Below are 20778 nucleotides of genomic sequence, written 5' to 3'. Positions count from 1 at the left end.
ATTGCTTTGGAGCTTTGTTTTAATTCATCCTATCCCTAACTCAACCCAAAATGGACCCAGCCGAGTTATGATTGGAGGACCAAGTGAGGCTTTTCAATGACCTGGCCTTGCTCGTCTTCAGGGCCATAACCTCCCATCAGGAGGCTGCTACCTAGCCCTTTTGGCCCTCTGATCAGAGGCCTCCCCAAACAATTTTTTTGGGGGAGCTATGGGGGTAACTGGTGCGGAAGGCCGAGGAGGACGCCCCAGAGCCGGTGAAGCCTGGCAGTGCCCCAGAGCCATCCGCGCCGGGGAAGCCCAGAAGCCCTCCACGCCGGACCCGCCCAACCACCCTGGTGCTGCCCTGGGGGCAGCGCGCTCACCAGGCGTCGACATCCTGCTCAGTCCCGGAGCAGGAACTCCTGCCTACAATTGCTCAATTCTTATGACTATTCCAAGTTAGTAGATACTTGTAAGCCTATTACTGGCGAATAAACTGTTAAAACGGCCTGTGGCAAAAGCCATACATTTCATAGATGCTATTTGTGGTGGAGGTAAACTTAATATAAACTTATTCAGTTTAACACAATGCTTAATGGTGTGTAGCGAAATATTAAGAACTTGGCGTAATGTCAATGCGTGACAAAATTATCTAATGTCGAGATGCCATACCGAGACTGGGTAAACGTAGAGCACCGTGGTGTGGTGGTTAAGGACACTTACTCTGATGTGGGAGGTCCGGGTTCGGGCAGCAATATTTATCACTTTTAATTGCGGGCCGGCTGAACTAGGCTTGCCCTGGTTCCTTTTCTGGTTTATTTTGGCTCTAATCCCTATTGCACTTTCCTACTCCCTATTGTCCTTTTTTCTCTTTTTTTATTTCCTGCATCTCTTCTTTGTATCTATTTTCGGTTTCCTCCTTTCGCTCTCTTCTCTCTATATCTCTGTCTGTGCTTCACTTCGTTCTCTTTCGTGACCCTTAAAGTATAGTCTACTGTAATGTTGTTTACATTTTAGTCTGCCTGCATGTGTCTCTGTGGCTTCAATACTTTCTCTGCAGTGAGTTCTTCTAGCATGTCTCTCAGTCTTTTACTTCAATCTCTCCATCCATAACTCTTTGCTTTTGTCTCGTTCCATCCATCGGTTGCAGACATATTCCTCCCACTCACAAGCTGTACAGTTTGATAGCGCTCTGACTGTAGGGAATTCAATGCAGTCTGGACGGTTTAAAATAGCAAACACAGTTTGCCACAAAGAGCCTGAATGCATTTTTTGGGGGTGTAGCGTATGCATTTGTTTGTAATAATACAGGGAAACTTTTTTTTACCAGTTTCCCTATGCATAGGAATTTTGTTTCAGAAAATATGTCCATACTGCTTGTTTAAGACAGGCAATACTGTAGCTGCTCACCGCAGGAAAGTAAAACATTTTAATTTCCCCCTGTCTCGGTTCTAGTGTCTGAATACATACTGATTCTGCTGTCCTCACTTTCTCTCACTCTTTCTTTCTTCAGTGATATTGCCCCTCTCTCTTTCCATTTCTCTTTCTCTGTTCTTCTATAATGAAAGTCCTGATTACTATTCATCCTCTGCAGCAAAGCGTCCGGCCATGTTGCCTGTTGCCATTTTCAATTAAAAACCAACGTCCTGCAGGCTCAACCTCATCACTCTTCCTCCCTCTCTCTTTCTCTCTGTCTGTCTCAATCTCTCCTCACTATCACATATCTGCATAGTCCTCCCTTATCTCCAATTTTACAAATCTTTTCATCCACCGCCCCTTTGTCTCATATAATTCCTCTAATTCACTATCAAGCTGTAACTGAGTTGAGAGCACATTTAATCCCCACCAGCCGAGTCGCTCCATTTGTCTTGCTTGTCAAATGCTTTTACTGACACATAATGCCTATTATGTGTTTGACGTTTACATCCATAATATTACTCTTGCTGTGAGGGCCAAGCATTTGGTACAAACAGCAACAAAACTATACAAAACTGGGGAGCACTCAATCGATTGACGTATTATATTTCGTGATATGTCTTAGTCACAGACACAATTATTTTTTTCTGACATCTTCTCCAGTTAGCTCACAGTCTGTCAATTGTACAAATCTCACTGCATAACACTAATGTCCATTCGTTTTAGGTCACAGCAGACAATATTTGAAACAACCAAATTCAGGACAATCTAAATGATTTGCCATACATTGCCGTACCGCTGCAATGGTACCAATCTAATTTATGTAGACATAGTCAGTCTCCTGATTCTGTGATGCAGGGTGTCTGTCATTAGAAAAAAATATAGTTTCATTACTAAACAGGACTGTGTTTATGTATAGTATGGCAGGTTTCTGCCAGTCCACCTGTAGACTGCTCCGGTAGTTGCACAGGAAACTTTGATTTCACAATGGAAATTGAAAAATACCTATCCTTAGAGCAGTGTTTGTACATCAACCATTTTCCAAGCCAAATTTATTATGAAAACCGAAACATTAGTGACAGAATTTTGCAAATGTTCTGCCATTTAGACCGTGACCCCATCTTTGTTGCTTTGGCTCTGTACACCAGATGTGACAAACAAAGTCAACAACAATGAAAATGTTTGTCTTGAGAGGTCAACAGGCAGACTTGCTTTATTTTTGAGAGTATTTACATTCATAACCCTTGGAACCTGCATAAATGTCCAAAATAATGGACAATTGAACATAATCTTAAATAACGTCATATATATTACTTGTCAGAAATCCTTTATGTTTGATGGCTGCATGAAGTCCTGTGACCTATATCCATGACTAGATGCTAGTTATTTTCCCTGGTGATGTTTTTACTGCAACAATCTTCAGTTCCTGTTTGTTTCTGGGCATTTTTGGCCTTAAGACTTCACTAATGGCGCGTTTTCCACTGCATGGTAACCAAGCTCAACTCTACTGGCCTCGCCTCTACTCACTTTGGGAGATTTTCCACCGCTTAGTACCAGGATGGCTCTACATGCGTTGCCTTGGTTCATTTTCCACTGCAGATTAGTACCCTCTACCCGCCCCATAGTGACATCACTGGAAAACCGCTGTGATGCCACTCCAATGCGAACAACAATGGAGGATGTCCGTAAAGAAAAATCTATTGAATGATCTCCATCAATTTTCTTATAAATTGACAAACTTTGATCGTAAAGTGGCAAATCAAAAGTTAACTAAAATCTGTATAACATGGTCGCAGAACCCTGTTTGAAAACCAGTGAAAAAGTATAAGAATACAATTATCGCAGTATAAAATCTGGACATAACTGCAATGTCCTGTTAGATGTAAGTGTATACACTTAACAACTCAACCACCAACACATTTAAAACAACCTACATAATCCCTCCATCCCGATTTAAAAGGTCATACGTAATTGCCACTATTAATTGCAGGCTCTAATACCATGCCGACTGACTCAAGAATAGCCTACTGCACACAAGGCAATGTTTATACCATAGTAGCGAAGCACGCTTGAACAGTAACTTTTTGTCTAAATATATTGCAGACTGCAAAAATGGTTTAGAATGCTTGGTTGGCTACTTCTGTTTGGCTTGAAATTACTACTTTGAACCAGTACAATGTATGCCAGTTAGCTTATAGATAACCTGGAGGAGTTTGCAGGTCTCTCACAGGGATAACCAAGTTGATTTCAACGTCAGTGCATAGGTCCCAAGGCGAGAGGAGTTTTGGGAAAATATGATTGCTTAAATTACAAGTCTGGTCCTTTGCACTGACACTGAAATTAACCCATTTCAATGCAAGGACCCCTGGGACAGGCCCGCAAAGACGTGCCGTCTCGTCTAATGAACCCATTTTCTGACACTGGGAAGGCTAACAGCAGAACAGCTTGTTTTTTGCTTTGCTGCACGCTTTGAGTCACACTTGTCCAATCAGAAGTCTAACGTGTTTTCACCTCACTTTTTGGTATCGCCTCAGCTCGGTTGGAACTTAGACTAAGCAGGTACTAAAAGAAGTATTGGGTACCAGGTACTATCATAACTTTTGGCCAGTGGAAAAGTAAAAAAGGCAAGGCATACAGAGCCGAGTCAAGCTGGTACCATGCAGTGGAAAAGCGCCATGGTAGTTAAAAGCATGCTCAATTGGATTCAGGTCAGGTAATTGACATAATCAGTCAAGAGCATTTCACATATTGGCCCTGAAAAACTTCTTGTTTTAGCAGTATGTTTCTAGTCATTGTCATGTTGCAAGGTGAAGTGCCATCTGATGAGTTTGAGTTTAGTTGTATCTGAGCAGACAATATGTTTCTGTACACTTCCTACTGATGCATCAGCAGTCCATAAGTATTTGGACAGTGACATGTTTTGTTGTTTTTGTTCTGTACTCCAACACTGTGAATATGAAGTGTTACAATGGAGTGGGGGTTAAAGTACAGACTACATCTGCATTATAATCAGTGCTAAATCAGATTTTTTGTTTTCCACAGCAACTCATGCGTTCCTCAGTTTTCCACATGTTTATCCTGACGATGGTTGCCGTGGATGTAATCGTTGCCGCCAGCAACTACTACAAGGGGGAGCACCAAACAAGTAACTACGATGAGTTCTACCTAGCTGAGGTAAGGGTTTTAAAACACACAGTGCAGTACACACACATGCTTACAAAAACACCCAAAAAAAATTTTCCTCGGTTTTCCTCTCTGATAAGTCACGAAACAGCCTGCCAGCGAAAGAGCCACTCAAAACCAAAATAAATGACTCTGTGCCCAATCACTAACCATCCCAACCCTTTGTACTACTGGACTCTGTCGCTGCCTTACTAGTCTAATAAGGAAGCTTTTAGTTGTCTTCAGGGACGTGCCTTTGCTGCTATTCCTGTAATTTAATTTGCACATGCAGACTTGGACCTTAAAATTGCCTTTATTGCACATTCAGAAATGCCACTGTACTTGCATTTTCAATGGGTACACACCAATGTTTACCTTGGGAACGTCATTGCTGCTATCCCTGCTTTTCAGCCACTTGTACCTGCACAATTACAGTGGATATAAAAAGTCTACACACCTCTGTTAAATTTACAAGTTTTTGTGCTGTAAAATAATGAAACAAAGAAATCTTGTCAGAACTTTTTCCACTTTCAATGTGACCTACAATATAATGTGAACAATTCAACTGAAAAACAAACTGAAATCTTTGAGGGGGAAAAATGAAAAATAAAAACCTTACAATAACCTGGTTGCATAAGTGTGCACATCCTCTTATAACTGGGGTTGTGGCTTTGTTCAGAATTAACCAAACACATTCAAACTCATGTTAAATAGGAGTTATTACACACCTGCCATCATTTAAAGTGACTCTGATTAATCACAAGTAAAGTTCAGCTCTTCTAGTAGGATTTTCCTGACTTTTTCTTAGTTGCATCTCAGAGCAAAACCCATGGTCCGCAGAGCTTCCAAAACATCAGTGGGTTCTCATTGTTGAAAGATAACAGTCAGCAGAAGGGTACAAAATAATTTCCAAAGCATTAGATATACAATGGAGCACAGTGAAGACAGTCATCATCAAGTGGAGAAAATATGGGACAACAGAGACATTACCAAGAACTGGATGCCCTCCAAAATTGATGAAAAGACTAGAAGAAAACTGGTCAGGGAGGTTTCCAAGAGGCCTACAGCAACATTAAAGGAACTGCAGGAATTTCTGGCAAATACTTGCTATGTGCTACATATGACAACAATCTCCCGTATTCTTCATATGAATTGTAGGGTGGCAAGATGGAATCCTTTTCTTACAAAGAAAAACATCCAAGCCCGGCTGAAGTTTGCAAAAACAAACATCAAGTCCCCCAAAAGCACGTGGGAAAATGTGTTATGGTCTGATGCACATCCCCCAATTTTGGAACAAAACCTTCAGGCACCCGTTAGAAAGCTGAAGATGAAGTTCACCTTTCAGCAAGACAACGACCCAAAGCACACATCCAAATCCACAAAAGCATAGCTTCACCAAAAGAAGATTAACATTTTTGAATGGCCCAGCCAGAGCCCAGACCTGAATCCAATTGAACATCTGTGGGGTGATCTGAAGAGGGCTGTGCACAGGAGAAGTTAAAGGTCACATTAAAGGTGGAAAGTATCTGACGTGATTTATCTTTGTCTTATTCTTTTACATCACAAGAACCTGGCATTTAACAGGGTGTGTAGACTTTTTATATCCACTGTATTCATCCCAGTTGAACATAGATTATACTTAATACTTGTACATGTTCTGTCCTCCTCTATTTACTTCCATTGCACATTTAGGATTGCCATATGTAATGCAGTTGGAGTAATTGCCGATCTATACATTCCACTTGTATATACATATACTTAATACTTGTACATTTTCTGCCCTCCTGTATTTGCGCTTCTGGTTAGACTCAAACTACATTTCATTGCATTGTACTTGTACTTGTTCAATGACAAAGTTTAATCTAAGATTTAATTCAGAAATCACTATACACTGCTGTTACCGAGGTCAGTTGATGCCATCACTATGCAGTTGGCAAAGCGTGAAAAATGTTGAATGGGAGTAATAAGAGATGAGGAATCCACAGTATATTCCCTCCCTTTGCTACAGTACCTCAATTTCATCCATCCATAGATCACAGCCCCTACCCGCCACATATAGGAAATGTAGATTTCAGTTGTCCGGGTATTTCCTCTTCGGGCCACTCCCTCTGCTCACCTTTGCAGTGCACTTTCTTTTTCTCTTTTTTTCCATGCTCAGTTCAGACAGAAAACGTCATGCTTAACTATTTATGAGAACATGCACAACAATAATAATACAGGTATTGGCGTTAGGTTCTGCTCTTGTGGGGGAACTCATTGCCATCAAATAATTTTATTGTGCATACAATACTACTAAGAACGATATCAACACCATAATATCATTTATAGCAGTCCCCACAGGCAATGAGAAGGGGACACAGTTCAGATTAAATGGAAGCGAAAAGGAATGAAAAAGAAACACAGAACTAAACAGGTTGAGGCATAGGGAGTTTGATGGGTTCGCACCCACAGGCTGGCAGACCAGTGCACATCAGACTGAGTGAGTAACCTTCATAGCCAGTATGAAATCTGATAGTGAAAGGAGCGATCCCAGGCATCAGCTGATACATCGCTGACCAATGACCACTTGGGTTTTCTTGTCTGAACTGGCTATGCTAATTTAATTTAATAAATAAATAAAATGCTTCTCTTTCTCCCTTGCAAGGTAGGACTTACCATAAAGCAGAAAAGGCAACTACCTCAGCCCTCACATTATCAAAGGCTTTGTAAATTTGGCTTTATAAATAATACTTATAATTTTTAATTATGAGGCCTGCAAATCTTCTGCTTGAGGCCCTTCCCTGACGAAAATAATGATCCACTCATGGGCTGATCAACTCCATGCTCTAGTTCTGAGTGACTTTACTGCAGGTATCATTGAGCAGTTTGTGAGTTATTCAATCTTTTGGAACAACTCATTTTGCTGATTGACTATTTGATTTACTTTGTGTGTTTGACCTTCTGGTTGCAATTAATTCTACAGAAGTCTTTGCTAACAACTATCTATCATTAATTCATTGATTAATTCTAAAGCAGTAGAACTGATCAACTACTGTCAGGCAAGACACTTTTAGAACTGATAGTTTATTGTGTGGAATGAGTTAACTTATTTGTGAATGTAATTGATAGGCGCTGCTTTATAATCAAATCCAAACATCCAAAACAATAATTGTTTGAGGTTTACTGCAATTAGTGAATGTTAGAGCTGCAATTCTGCTGATTACCCTCACAGTAATCACATGATGGACAGCTTTCCAAGACAGGATTAGTGGGGGCCGGGCTCCATTCAGCCATTTAAGTGTCTAAAAGGGGAATTGCGGAAACAATGTGTTTATGACTCTAAATTGCCTTAGCAGCTAACTAGGTAACAACTTACTAGCATGGCAGTCTAGCTAACGTTATACAACTTGTGGTGTAGAATTCCCAATTGTATAGCCTATCTTGTGTGTTGTATAACTATTACAGAGCAAGCAAATGCTTTTTATATATACACTGCTAAAAAAAATTAAGAAAACACTGAAATTACACATAGGATCTCAATTAACGAAACATATTAAAAATCAAAATCTTTAGTGGACATTTTGTAATTTGATGAGACCAAAATGATGTAAACAACAGTCAATGGAAACCAATATCACCAACCGATTGAGGGCTGGATTCACCAAAAATCAAAAAAATCTTAACGATTGAAATCATAGGCTGTTCCAATTTGCGTGAATTTCAGTAGTGTGTATGGCCCCCACATGCCTGTATGCACTCCCGACAATGTCTGGGCATGCTTTTGATGAGACTGCAGGGATCTCCTCCCGGACCTGGATCAGGGCATCAGTGTGCTCCTGGACAGTCTGTGGCACTACTTGGTGGAGTCCGATGCACCAATACATAACGTCCCAGAGGTTTTCAATTGGATTCAGTTCTGGGGAACGTGAGGGGCTGTCAATGGCATCAATACCTTTGTCATCCAGGAACTGCCTACACACTCTGGCCACATGAGGCTGGGCATTGTCCTGCACCAGGAGAAACCCAGGTCCCACTGCATCAGAGCAGATAGGATTGAAATGGACTGCGGTAAGACAAGAGGTGGTGGACTGTGCATTTATGTAAACAAACATGGTGTACAAACACTAATTTAACTGGGTGTCATTGCTCAACCAATCTTGATTACCTAATGATTAGATGTATGCCATTTTACTTGCCTCAGGAGTTTAAATCTATTGTTGTTATGGCAGTCTTCATACCCCCAGATGCTCATGCTAAGCTATCAATGAAAGAACTGCAGGCTGCCATTAGCAAACAGCAGACACAAAAGACACAGATGGTGTTTTGATGATTGCAGGGGACTTCAATCATTCAAATCTGAACACAGTTTTTCCCAAATTCCACGAAAATGTCTCGTGCCCCACCAGAGGAGAGAATACACTGGACCATGTGTACATAAACATTCCAGAGGCTTACAAAGCCAATCCCCTCCCCCACCTGGGTCAATCTGACCATCTGTCACTATTCCTACTACCCAAGTATTTACCCCTCATTAAACATGTGAAACCATCAGTGAGGACAGTCAATGTGTGGCCAGTAGCACCAGTCAACACACAGAATGGAGTCTGTTTGCCAGTCAAACCACACTTGACTCCCTTACGGACATTGGAACATATGCTTCCACCGTTCTGGATTACATCAACATCTGCACCAACAATGTCACCGCCCATAAACTAATAAAGACCTTCCCCAACCAGGAGCCATGGATGAACAGAGAGGTCCGACAACTGTTAAAGGCACGCAAAGCTGCATTTATATCCTGTCAGGGATTTGGTTGGAACCAAAAGCAGACACAAATATAGAAATGAGGTGGTGTTTTATTGACGGAACACAGAAACAGGGATGGGGGGCAGTGATGGATGGTTATGTGAGGACGGGTCCGGATTCCCAAGGAAGTATGAAGGTGAGTGTTGGTTGGGGCGTGGTGGACTGATCCGGCTTTGGGGTGTGTATCCAGATGAGTATCCAGGTGGGTGAAGACGAGATGGAAATCCTGAGGCAGAACAGGAGAACAGGGTGAGTACACGAACGGCAACAGGCAGGCAAACAGAGCAGAGCAAAAACTGGTAACAATGTAGCTGGACGAGCATCAACATACAAACAAGACTAAAAGATCCGGCAGGGACAGGACGTCAGGGCTCCCCTTAAGTACTATGATCGATTGGCAAACCAAGAACAGGTGCGTGATTGGTGATGACGAACAGCTGGGCACTGGCATCACCCCATGGAGCTGACGTCATGCCCCCTCGCTTGTAACCAGGGCATCCAGAACAGACACAGAAACTAGAAAACACACATCACGAAGCGGAGATCATGACAGATCCGGCGATGCAGAGTCCTACAGCTCATCCAGGGCCAACCTGAAAAGGGGCATCATGATGGCTATAAATGACCACAAACTGAGGAGCACTTCTACAACAACTCTGAACCCCGACGCATCCAAGCCAACACTGACTACCAGCCAAAGAACCCTACCCCCACAGCCAGCAATGTCTCCTTCACCGACGAGTTAAACAGGCTCTACGCATGCTTTGACAGGGACAACAAAGAGCCAGCCATTAAAGCTGAACTCCCCTGAGACACGCCCAACTTCACTTCCTCCACCCTGATCCTGAACACTGGTGTACCACAAGAAAGCCCACCTGTCATCCAAGATCCTTATGCTCACTGTGTTTCGTTGTACTGTACTTTTACTGTTCAATGACAAAGTTGAATCTAATCAGTGTAAGGTCTGATGATGGGTCTGAGGATTTCATCCTGGTACCTAACAGCAGTCAGGGTATTGTTGGCTAGCACGGGGAGATCTGTGTGACCCTCCAAGGATATGCCTCCCCAGACCATCATTGACCCACCGCCAAACTGGTCATGATCGATGCTGTTGCAGGCAGCATAACGTTCACCATGGCATGTCCAGACTCTTTCAAGTCTGTCTCATGTGCTCAGTGTGATCCTGCTCTCATTTGTGCAGAGAACTGGGCGCCAGTGGCAGACTTGCCAATTCTGGGCTGCACTGTGCTGGGCTGTGAGCCCTGATGCCACCCTCTGGAGTCTGTTTCTGACAGGTTGGTCAGAAACAGGCACACCAGTAGCCCGCTGGGGGTCATTTTGTAAGGCTCTGGCCGTGCTCCTCCTGTTCCTCCTCACACAAAGGAGCAGATACCGGTCCTGCTGCTGGGTTGGTGCCCTTCTATGGCCCTGTTCAGCTCTCCTCATGTAACGGCTCTCCTCGTGTACATTTTGTAGGGTTCTGGCATTGCTGCTCCTCGCACAAAGGAGCAGATTCCAGTCCTGCTGCTAGGGTTGATGCCCTTCTATGGCTCTGTCCAGATCTCCTGGTATCTCCTACATGCTCTTGAGACTGTACTGAGAAACACTGCAAACCTTCTTGCAGCGGAACATATGGATGTTCTGTCCTGGAGGAGCTGTACTACCTGTGCAACCTGAGTGGGCTGCAGGTACCGCCTCATGCTACCAGTAGTGACAAGGACGCTAGCAAAATGCAGAACTAGAGAAGAATCAGTCAGGAAGGATAAGGAGTGAGCAATTGTCTGTGGCCACCACCTGCAATACCATTCCCTTTTTGGGGGTTGTCTTGCTGTTACCTTTTCAGTGGACCTGTTGTCACTTTCATTTGCACCGAAACATGTGACATTGATTCACCACCGCTTATGCTTCCTATCTGCACAGATTGATATCCTTGAAGTTTAATTGACTTGGTGTTGTACTGTGATGATTGTGTTCCCTTATTTTTTTTTTAGGAGTGTAGTTGTTCCAGTCTACTGGTGATTGAAAGACAGAGTACAAGTCAAATGTTTGGACACAGCTACTCATTCAAGGGAATTTCTTTAATTTTACTGTAGTAATCAAAAACGTTTAACAAATCAAAATACATCTATAGTTTCCATTCTAAATAGTAGCCACCCTTTGCCTTGATGATTGCCTGATTGCCTTGATGATCACCCCTCTGAGCCTGGGTCCTCTCTAGGTTTCTTCCTAAAATTCGACCTTCTTAGGGAGTTTTTCCTAGCCACTGAAATTCAACACTACTGTTGTTTGCTCCTTGGGGTTTAAGGCCGGGTGTCTCTGTAAAGCACTTTGTGACAACTGCTGTTGTAAAAAGCGCTTTATAAATAAATTTTGATTGATTGATGATTAACACACACTTGGCATTCTCTCAACCAGCTTCATGAGTTTGTCACATGGAGTGCTTTACCAACGTTAAGTATATGTGGAAGGATTTTCCACATGTACTGAGCACTCGTTGGCTGCTTTCCCTTCATTCTGCGGTCCAACCCATCCCAAACCATCTGAATTTGGTTGAGGTCAGGTGAGTGTGAAGGCCTTTCTTGGTCAAATAACTCTTACACAGGCTGGAGGTGTGTTTTGGGTTATTGTCCTCTTGAGAAACAACAGTCCCACTAAACGTAAACCAGATGGGATGGCATAGCACTGCAGAATGCTCTGGTATCCATGCTGGTTGAGTGTGCCTTGAATTCTATATAAATCATTGATTATCACCAGGAAATCAGCCCCACGCCATCACAACTCCTCTTCTATGCTTCACGGTGGGACCTACCCATGCAGAGATCATCTCTTCACACTCTGCCTCTCAAAAAGGCAATGGCGGTTGGAACCAAAAAATCTAATATTTGGACTAATCGTGCCAATGGCCAGATTTTCATTTCACATTTCACTTGTTTCTTGGCCCAAGGAAGTTAACATTGTTACTGGTATCCTTCATGGTTTGTTTGTAGCAATTCAACTATAAAAGCCTGATTCACATAGTCTCTTCTGAACAGTTGATGCTAAGATGTGTTACTTGAACTCCGTGGAGCATTTATTTGGGTTGCAATCAGAGGTGCAGTTAATTGCCGATTTCAGTTGCCTGATAACTCTAGTACACTCTGCAGCAGAATTAACTATGGGCCTTTCTTTCCTGTGGTGGTTTCTCATGAGTGCCAGTTTCATTATAGCACTTGATGGTTTTTGCCACAGCACCTGAAGTTTGGCCAAAGGGTGGCTACTTTTGAAGAATCTATAATATAAATGTATTTTGATCTGTTGATGCATTTTTGGGTTGCTACATAATGCAATATGTGTTATTTCATTGTTTTGATGTGTTCAATTTTATTATACAATGTGGAAAGGAGTAAAAATAAAGAAAGGCACTTGAATGAGTAGGTGTGTCCCAACTTTTGACTGATACTGTATATGATTATACATATGGTATGTATAATCCGAGGCCATGGTCCTCAGTCGGAAAAGGGTGGCTTGCCCACTTCAGGTTGGTGGAGAGTGCCTGCCTCAAGTGGAGGAGTTTAAGTATTTAGGGGTCTTGTTCATGAGTGAGGGAAGGATGGAACGGGAGATTGACAGACGGATCGGTGCAGCTTCTGCAGTAATGCAGTCGATGTATCGGTCTGTCGTGGTGAAGAAAGAGCTGAGCCGCAAGGCGAAACTCTCGATTTACCAGTCAATCTACGTTCCTACTCTCACCTATGGTCATGAGCTTTGGGTAGCCCGGGGAAGACCTAGGACACGCTGGAGGGACTATGACTCCCGGCTGGCCTGGGAACACCTCTGTGTCCCCCCGGAAGAGCTAGAGGAAGTGTCTGGGGAGAGGGAAGTCTGGGCATCCCTGCTTAGACTGCTGCCCCCGCGACCCGGCCCCGGATAAGCGGAAGATGATGGATGGATGGATGGACTGTATATGGTAGCATACTAGTTTGCTTGCTATTAAATTATATGAATATATACTTTACCTCCTGAGGTGAAACATGGCCAACTGAGCTCACTGTTCAGGTCCAAATCAGGCTTTGTATTTCTCCATCACTCGAAAACAATGCCTATATTGTCCAGAGATTAGGAGAAAATCAACAGGGAGTCCCATAATCTGCTGAGCATGAATATGCAGACAATAGCAAACTATTAGTAGTCTATTTCAAATTATTTTCCTAATATCCTTTTTAATATGAATAGCATTTTCATTCTTTTGATTGGTGAAAATCTTACAATTGTTTCTTTAAGCAATAGCATTTATTTTCATTTCCACTTCCATTAAATTAATATAGCAGACACCAACGGCGTAGGTTTGTATTGTATGTTGAGGGGGTCAGGGTCAATGGATCCCAGGATGTTCACATTGACCTGTCTGTAATATGACCCCCACCACCCCCCCTTATTGTACACCCCTGGCAGACACCTTCATCCCTGGTGACTGCATCCATTTTCTTGCTGGGCTGTTCTGCAAATCAAACTCACAACCCTGGCATTGTAAGAGCGCTGCTCCACATAATAAACCACATAAAATTGCAGTATCAGCCCTGTATTTAAATAATCAAACTTTGACTTATGAAGTCTCATAGAACACTGTAAAATGATTTTATGCCTGTAGAGAGAGAGAGTTTGTGAATGAATAAACCTGTCTGTGAGATGAAAAGCTCCTTTTCTGCCACTTTACGACCCAAGTTAGCAGGCTCAGCTGATGAACACAGTCTTGTGATGGGAAGAAGACGTTGGTTCCAACGCCGGTTGGTCACTCAAATAAAATGTCTGTGAAATGGGATGTCTTTCCCTCTCTCCCCAGGTGGCATTTACTGTGCTGTTTGACCTAGAGGCGATGTTGAAGGTGTGGTGCCTAGGCTTTACTGGTTACATCATCTCCTCACTCCATAAGTTTGAGTTGCTGCTGGTGGTGGGAACGACCCTGCATATCTACCCCTACCTGTACCACTCCCAGTTCACCTACTTCCAGGTAATGAACACACACATGTTGCACGTTAGTACCTGCACATGCAAACACAGTAGCTAACCTAACTGATTGACAGATGGGCCTGCCATGGTTTGAATTTTTATTTTTTAAAGATTTTCTGAAAATGTTTGTTAATGTCAAGTGCGCTGTGATCAGTTGCACATGACTGCTGTCATTGCATCTGTCGATACTGATATCTTAACATACAAATCATATAAACTGACTCCACTGACTGTGGTGTCTCTGGTTGTATGTCCGTGAGTGAGAACTAGAGAGAATGTGTGTTTTCATGTGTTTGATGATGCACATTTAATGTATGTGTATGAGTGTTTGTGTAAGAAAGAGAGAACATGTCCAGTATACACTTACCAGCCACTTATTTGGTGCACTTGTACTTCAACGCAAATTGCCATAGAAGAAATCAGACCTTGTGGGATTTTAACTTTTCACAGTCTCTAGAGTACATAGAATGGTACGATAAACAAAACACTTGTCATTGACAGACCCTTTCAAGAGTGACAGAAAGAACACATATACAATTAAAGTTGCAAGCACCATTTAGCGGGTTTCAGCATTAAGCTATTTGTAGCCAGATTGCAGTTTTTCCAATAGGACACAAATCCAAGTCATGTCCATAGCTGTAGACAATATTACAAGTACGTTTTTTTCCCTTTTCTCTAGTATCCCCATGTGGCAAAATAGAAACATCTTTCTTATAAACTAAACTCACAACCCTGATCATGTGTACCAAATGTAATCACACTTAAAATTGGTCATTTGATTCTATGAAAGTAGCTTTTAGAGAATTTTTCACAAATTCAGAATTTAGGAAAAAAAAACATTCCTCCCGACTTAATGGGTCCCAATTGCAACTCCACCATGCGCTTGTTGTTTCAGCACACTTCGGACTGGGTTGTTTGTGTCATAGCAACTGAACCAGGGATTATGTGTAAACACGAAGCCGGGCATAGATGGTTCGTTTTGAGGGCCATTTACTGTTAACCAGGTTTCTGTCAGACATATAACATCTGCTTTCAGGATACTGCTATTTTTTTGTAGATCCAGGAAATGACATTTGAGACTTTGTGTGTTGTGAAGTGCAATGGTTGACTTAGAGGTAGAAGAGAATTTGTTTTGTTCGTGTGTAATAAATGTTGGCATGCTGTTAATTGCTTCTATTTTAGCATTTCAGTATATAGCTGATCCCTTAAAATATTTTATGATAAGGCCTGACAGGCTTCGAACACGACTCAGTGCTACATATGCTTGTCCAGCTGTGAAGACTTTCTTTAGAATTTAGAAATGGTTCTAAACAAGAGTTGTTCACGTTTGTGTAATAACCAATTTTTCTTTGAACTCTACCAGTTTTGGGATTTCTTTCAAAGTCAAGTGCTCTGATGGTAATAGAATCATGACATGAAGAATTAAGCCATTGTAAATTGTACTAATTTACTTCTTTATTGGTTGCAAATATATGCATGGCATTGCACTGTTCCCCCATTTCACGTGATTGTAGCATTTCAATGTCAGTTATTTGTAGTTTAGTGTCCTTTGTATGAGTTCAGCTTTTAGAAACTATCCATCCCACAGGTTCACACCTCTTGAGTCAGCATATAGTGGAGTTCCCTTCACTGGATTTAACTGGAAAAAATCCCCAACAGCTAAAATGCTTACATTTCCAAATATTACATAGTCTCCTGTTTGTTTTATTTGACGAAGTCTACCATGAATGTAGCAAAGCAGTTTTTGATTCACCATGGATATCTCATCAGTTACTAATATTTGTAAATTTCCCAGCTTTGTTCTCAGATAATTAATTTTTTCATCACTTAGGGGTTGGTATGGCAGGGAAATATTTGCTCCTATTGATGGTGTATAGTAGCACAGCCAATATTAAATGCTGCAACCCCAGTTGGAGCTGTCAACAAAACTGTCATGTCATCAGGGTTTTCCGGAATTTGAGACAAAATGCGACTGGATTCATAATGTATGGCTTTGATCAAATTACTTTTTCCTGTTCCTGCTCCACCAGTGATGAAGACTTTGAAAGGTTCAGGATTTCTTACATTTTTTCTTTGTAAGCACCATTCTCTGATTTTATAGAATATTGCGGATTGTTCGTTGTTTAAAGATCGCATCACACTCAGTGCTTCCACTCTAGACATTCCTATTCTGTTTGTGTCAATTGTACAGTTTGCACATTAGTTTATTATGAAATCTGGGATATTTTCCTCTGTTTCCTGTGTTTCTTTCCTTTCATCTTCACGCTCAAGTCTGTCAAGTTCTGATTCAGGGGAAATTTGTGCCCAAGCATCTTCAAGGTCACTGTGCTGTAGAATTTCTTGAACCTACATTTTTTCTGCATCTTTCTCAAATAGAGATCCATTAGCATTGACAATCTCTTTCACCATTAGCAAAGTGCCATTTTCATGGAACTGTCCAAGGCACATGTGTTGAAATTGTTCAGTTTGTGGCAGAGGTGGGGGACTCGAGTCACATGACTTGACTCGAGTCACAATTTTCAGGACTTGTGACTTGCTTGATTAAAGTATGAAAATGACTTGACTTGACTTGACTTTGACTTGAGAACACGTTACTTGAGACTTGACTTGACTTGAAGTGGAAGACTCGACAATGACTTGAACTTATAATAAACAGCAATAAAATTATTTTATATGTTGTGACATCAGCACCACTAATCAGCGTATGTGCCTTTAACGCTGCACAATTCAAACCGCGCCAAACATGGCAGACAGTAACGTTAGTCGAGCTCCATAAATAGTATCGTTTGTATACAAGGACTTTGAACTGGACCGTGTGAATAAAAAAAGATTTGCCAGATGCAAAATATGCAACAACGTCAAATTTCATTCGTCATTTTAAGAACCACAAGGAAAGGTAAGAAAGTAATCTCTTTATATTCAGTTTCACTAAGATCTATAACGATTAAGTTACTAATGTAATTAATTAATCTTTTGTTTGTCATAATTTGGCCTTGGTTGCATATTATGTTTGTTTTTTTCTTGTTAGAAATGTGACCATTATCATTACTGAATACGTCTGGTAAATAGATGTAAGGGAATTTGACTATAACAGTGGCATAGCCTGAATTTGAATGTTGATGGGCATCTTAAAATGAGCGGGCATGTATATTATTACACGTAGGCCATAATGTCTGTATTAAATGTGCGCATTTTCAAGTGTTTGTGGACTGCGCGTGGAAACCATAGACTGTAAAAAAAATGGACGACGCCCTTTCGCTCTTTTCCATTGGTGAAAAATGAAGCCACCAGTGTCCTGATACGGCGCTGACATCTTGGACATGCGTCTGCGCAGATAGCGATCTTGGGATCAGTTCTGCGCAGTAGTTATGCGCAGTAGCGAGCAGGAAGTAAAGCCGTAAAGCCGCGAAATCAACGGCCCCACCCCTGTGCGCCGCCCTCACTCTCCCTCGCAGAATGCGCATACCGTAATCAATCGCAAGTCCAAGTACAGTACAACCTTTGCTTGTTAAACCTAGACGATATGTTATAGCCTAACTTACATCATGTTTAACCTTAATTTAGAATAGGCCTAATACAAAAATAATTGGTAACTTCTAGCTAACGATCACCTGCTAGCTATTAACATGGCTATTAACGAGGCTTGTTGTCTTTTAGCTAACGTTAGCTAGCCCATTACATTTATTTACTAATTAAATAGCTTATAAATTTAACTTACCGAAAAAAAATTCAAAGATCGATTGGAAATGCCAGATCGGTTAGCACAATGTACTGCAGAACAACCCATTATGTCCATGTGAAATTATATCAATTATAGAAATTTAGAGATTAAATGTAAAGTTCCAATCTCCTCAGTCCTCCGAAGATTCAGTGGCTCCTCGGCTCAGATAGCTGTCAATCACAGCTGTGAATCACAACGTCACACCACCGTTTTTAGAGCATTAAATAACTAACTAAAACCAACTTATTTTAAAAACAAACTCTTGAATTTACGTTAGCGTGATACAAACTACAGTAAATGACAGAAACCAGCTTCGGAAAAAAGATATTTGAAGGGTAATTTAATTGTTTAGTTGGTCTCGTGTCCCATTGAATAACATGGGGAGGGCGGGGTTTATGACCTATACTGGGACCACTCACCAGGGGGCGATCGAGACGTTTTGGCTTCACTTTTCAGGGCTTGTGCGGCACGCTTGGTGGAAACTAAAAAGCATTGTGCTTACACCATAACAGTTAACTAAACATTTCGAAGAGTTTACAGTTTTTTACTCATACAGACAAGAATAATTACAGCGTAATTACATATTAGGCAGTTTTTCAGTCACAATAATTAGTTTATAAGGTTGTTATTATTAGCCCTTATTACATGGATTGGCTGAATTCCAGTGCAGAATGCGTGTTATTTCATGATAACAGACCGTTGCCATGAAAAACAGCGCGTTGCTATGGACGCAGCAGGATTCTAACCAGAGACGGAACGGTATTTGATTTTGAAATCGAGCTTCGCGCCGAGCGCACGTCAGAAACAGAGGACAGTGTGTGTGTGTGTGTGTGTGTGTGTGTGTTCATCTCTTTAGTACTGTGACTTGACTTGACTTGAAACTTATAAGGACTCGACTTGACTTGCTTAGGGTGAACCCTTGACTTGACTTGACTTGCTTGATTTATCTGAACTGTGACTTGAGACTTGACTCGAGACTTGATGGTTAAGACTTGAGACTTGCTTGGACTTGACCATGTGTGACTTGTCCCCATCTCTGGTTTGTGGTCTGTTTCTATAGCGGTCTACCAGACTTGTCATCCAAATGTTTGCATCTTGTGTGCTATTGTCTGTTGGTAAGTTTTTAAGTACATTTAAAGGCAATGCCCTCTTCATTGGGTGTTCTCCAGTAGGAATGGACTGGACTAAGTGAGAGCTTTCTTTTAAATGCATTCCTGTCAATCTATATGCAGCTTCTTGAGCACATATTTCACGATTATGCAAGTATATGCTACCAAGTCTCTTGAGTGATTGTTTTGCATCTAAGTTTCCATTGATTGCCGCTTTTTGTGCACGGTCCAGTAGTAAACCCATTTCAAGTTCTGCTTTGGAAATATATGAAACTATGTACACAACACAGGAATATGTATCAATGACAAACTGCATGTCCATGTTAGCATTCCAGCTACGCAATAAATGTGCATTATATTGGTTTATCTGAGCATGATTTGGTTGTCTTTGCAAAACCACACTTGTTTTATTTGTAAAATTGGCATTTGCTTTTCCAAAATCACTCTGCGTTATACCCAGGGCTTCAAACAGAAGGTCAGTAGTTTCAAAGTTAAGGGCAGTATCTGATAGAGTTTTCATTTCTGTAAAAAAGTTGTCAGTTTTTACCTTCATGATGTTGTGGATCTTGCTGTCCATTTTCTTGTGGTGATTCTATGTTGGCAGTGTTAGGCATGTTTATTACAGTAGAGTCATTGTCAGCTCTTGCCCTGGTTATGAATGTTTGTTTACCGGCAGGTCTAAGATATACAAATCTGCATTCCTCCTTGTTTTTTTTGCAAGATTTTGAATGTCTTTTGCTATGCATTTGAACATCAGTGAATGTTTTATGTAGTTCTTCATCGTCTGCAGTCGGTAGGTTGCATGTCACAAATTTGTCAACAAAGTCAACAACATCAGTATAAGTATTTTTATAAATTTGTGGTGCATCTTTCACCCAAAAAAGACAATGAACATGAGGTGAACCTCTCTTTTGGAATTCCATTTTGTACTAGTAGTCAGATATATTACCTATAGGTGCAGCTGGAGACATTATAACATAATTTAAAAAGCAATGCCACCTGTGGTCAAACATTCTTGCTGCTGTCACAGGGTTGCGTTCAAGTATTCCACACTTTTCTAACAAGGTTAAGTCATCTATATTCAAATCTTTACCTTGTAGTCTCATAAATGTATTAATCATTTCTGGCCATCTCATATCAGCTGAGGAAATTTAGCAAACCCAGGTTGGAATACCAAGTTGTCTTATCATAGCAAAGAGGTCTTTTTGGGCTGCTTGCCAAAATGGAGGTGTACCACGAATAGGTCTCAAAACCTTTTATCCTTCATCACGGTGTATCATTTTTATCAACTCCTCTGGGTTTGTTAACATATCAACATTAACATTTAAACTTTTCCCATTATCTGATCCTTTCCTTAAAGCGATTGATACACTTGATACAATATGTTCTAACTCTGATATGTATTGTGCATAAAAAAGGAAGTCAGTATTTTGTGCAAACCTCCCGTCTGTATTTAATATATGATTGTTCAGGTACCGTGTGCGAGTTATTCTATGTTCTCTAGCATCATGAAAGGTAGGACCTCCATTGGGATATAACACTGGAAAACATTGAGGTTCATTTGTTTTATCTGTTAGTATTCACAGTGGATTATTTGATTCTGCTGGTGCAATTGATATG

General features: G+C 41.3%; 1 protein-coding gene across 7 annotated transcripts in view; it reads left to right on the top strand.

Annotated features, from left to right (window-relative positions):
* nalcn (sodium leak channel, non-selective) overlaps positions 1–20778 on the top strand; it is a 279305-nt gene that overhangs the window by 104933 nt on the left and 153594 nt on the right. For all 7 annotated transcript variants that reach the window (XM_034286758.1, XM_034286757.1, XM_020055017.3 and 4 more), the window contains 2 exons: positions 4438–4569; positions 14162–14329. In XM_034286758.1, the coding sequence (XP_034142649.1) occupies positions 4438–4569; positions 14162–14329 (300 nt within the window). The remainder of the gene's footprint in view (positions 1–4437; positions 4570–14161; positions 14330–20778) is intronic.

Source organism: Esox lucius, chromosome 16 (assembly GCF_011004845.1).
Source record: "Esox lucius isolate fEsoLuc1 chromosome 16, fEsoLuc1.pri, whole genome shotgun sequence".
Lineage (NCBI taxonomy): Eukaryota > Metazoa > Chordata > Actinopteri > Esociformes > Esocidae > Esox > Esox lucius.
The sequence above is the reverse complement of the archived record's forward strand: the minus strand, read 5'-3'. Positions and strand labels throughout refer to the sequence as shown.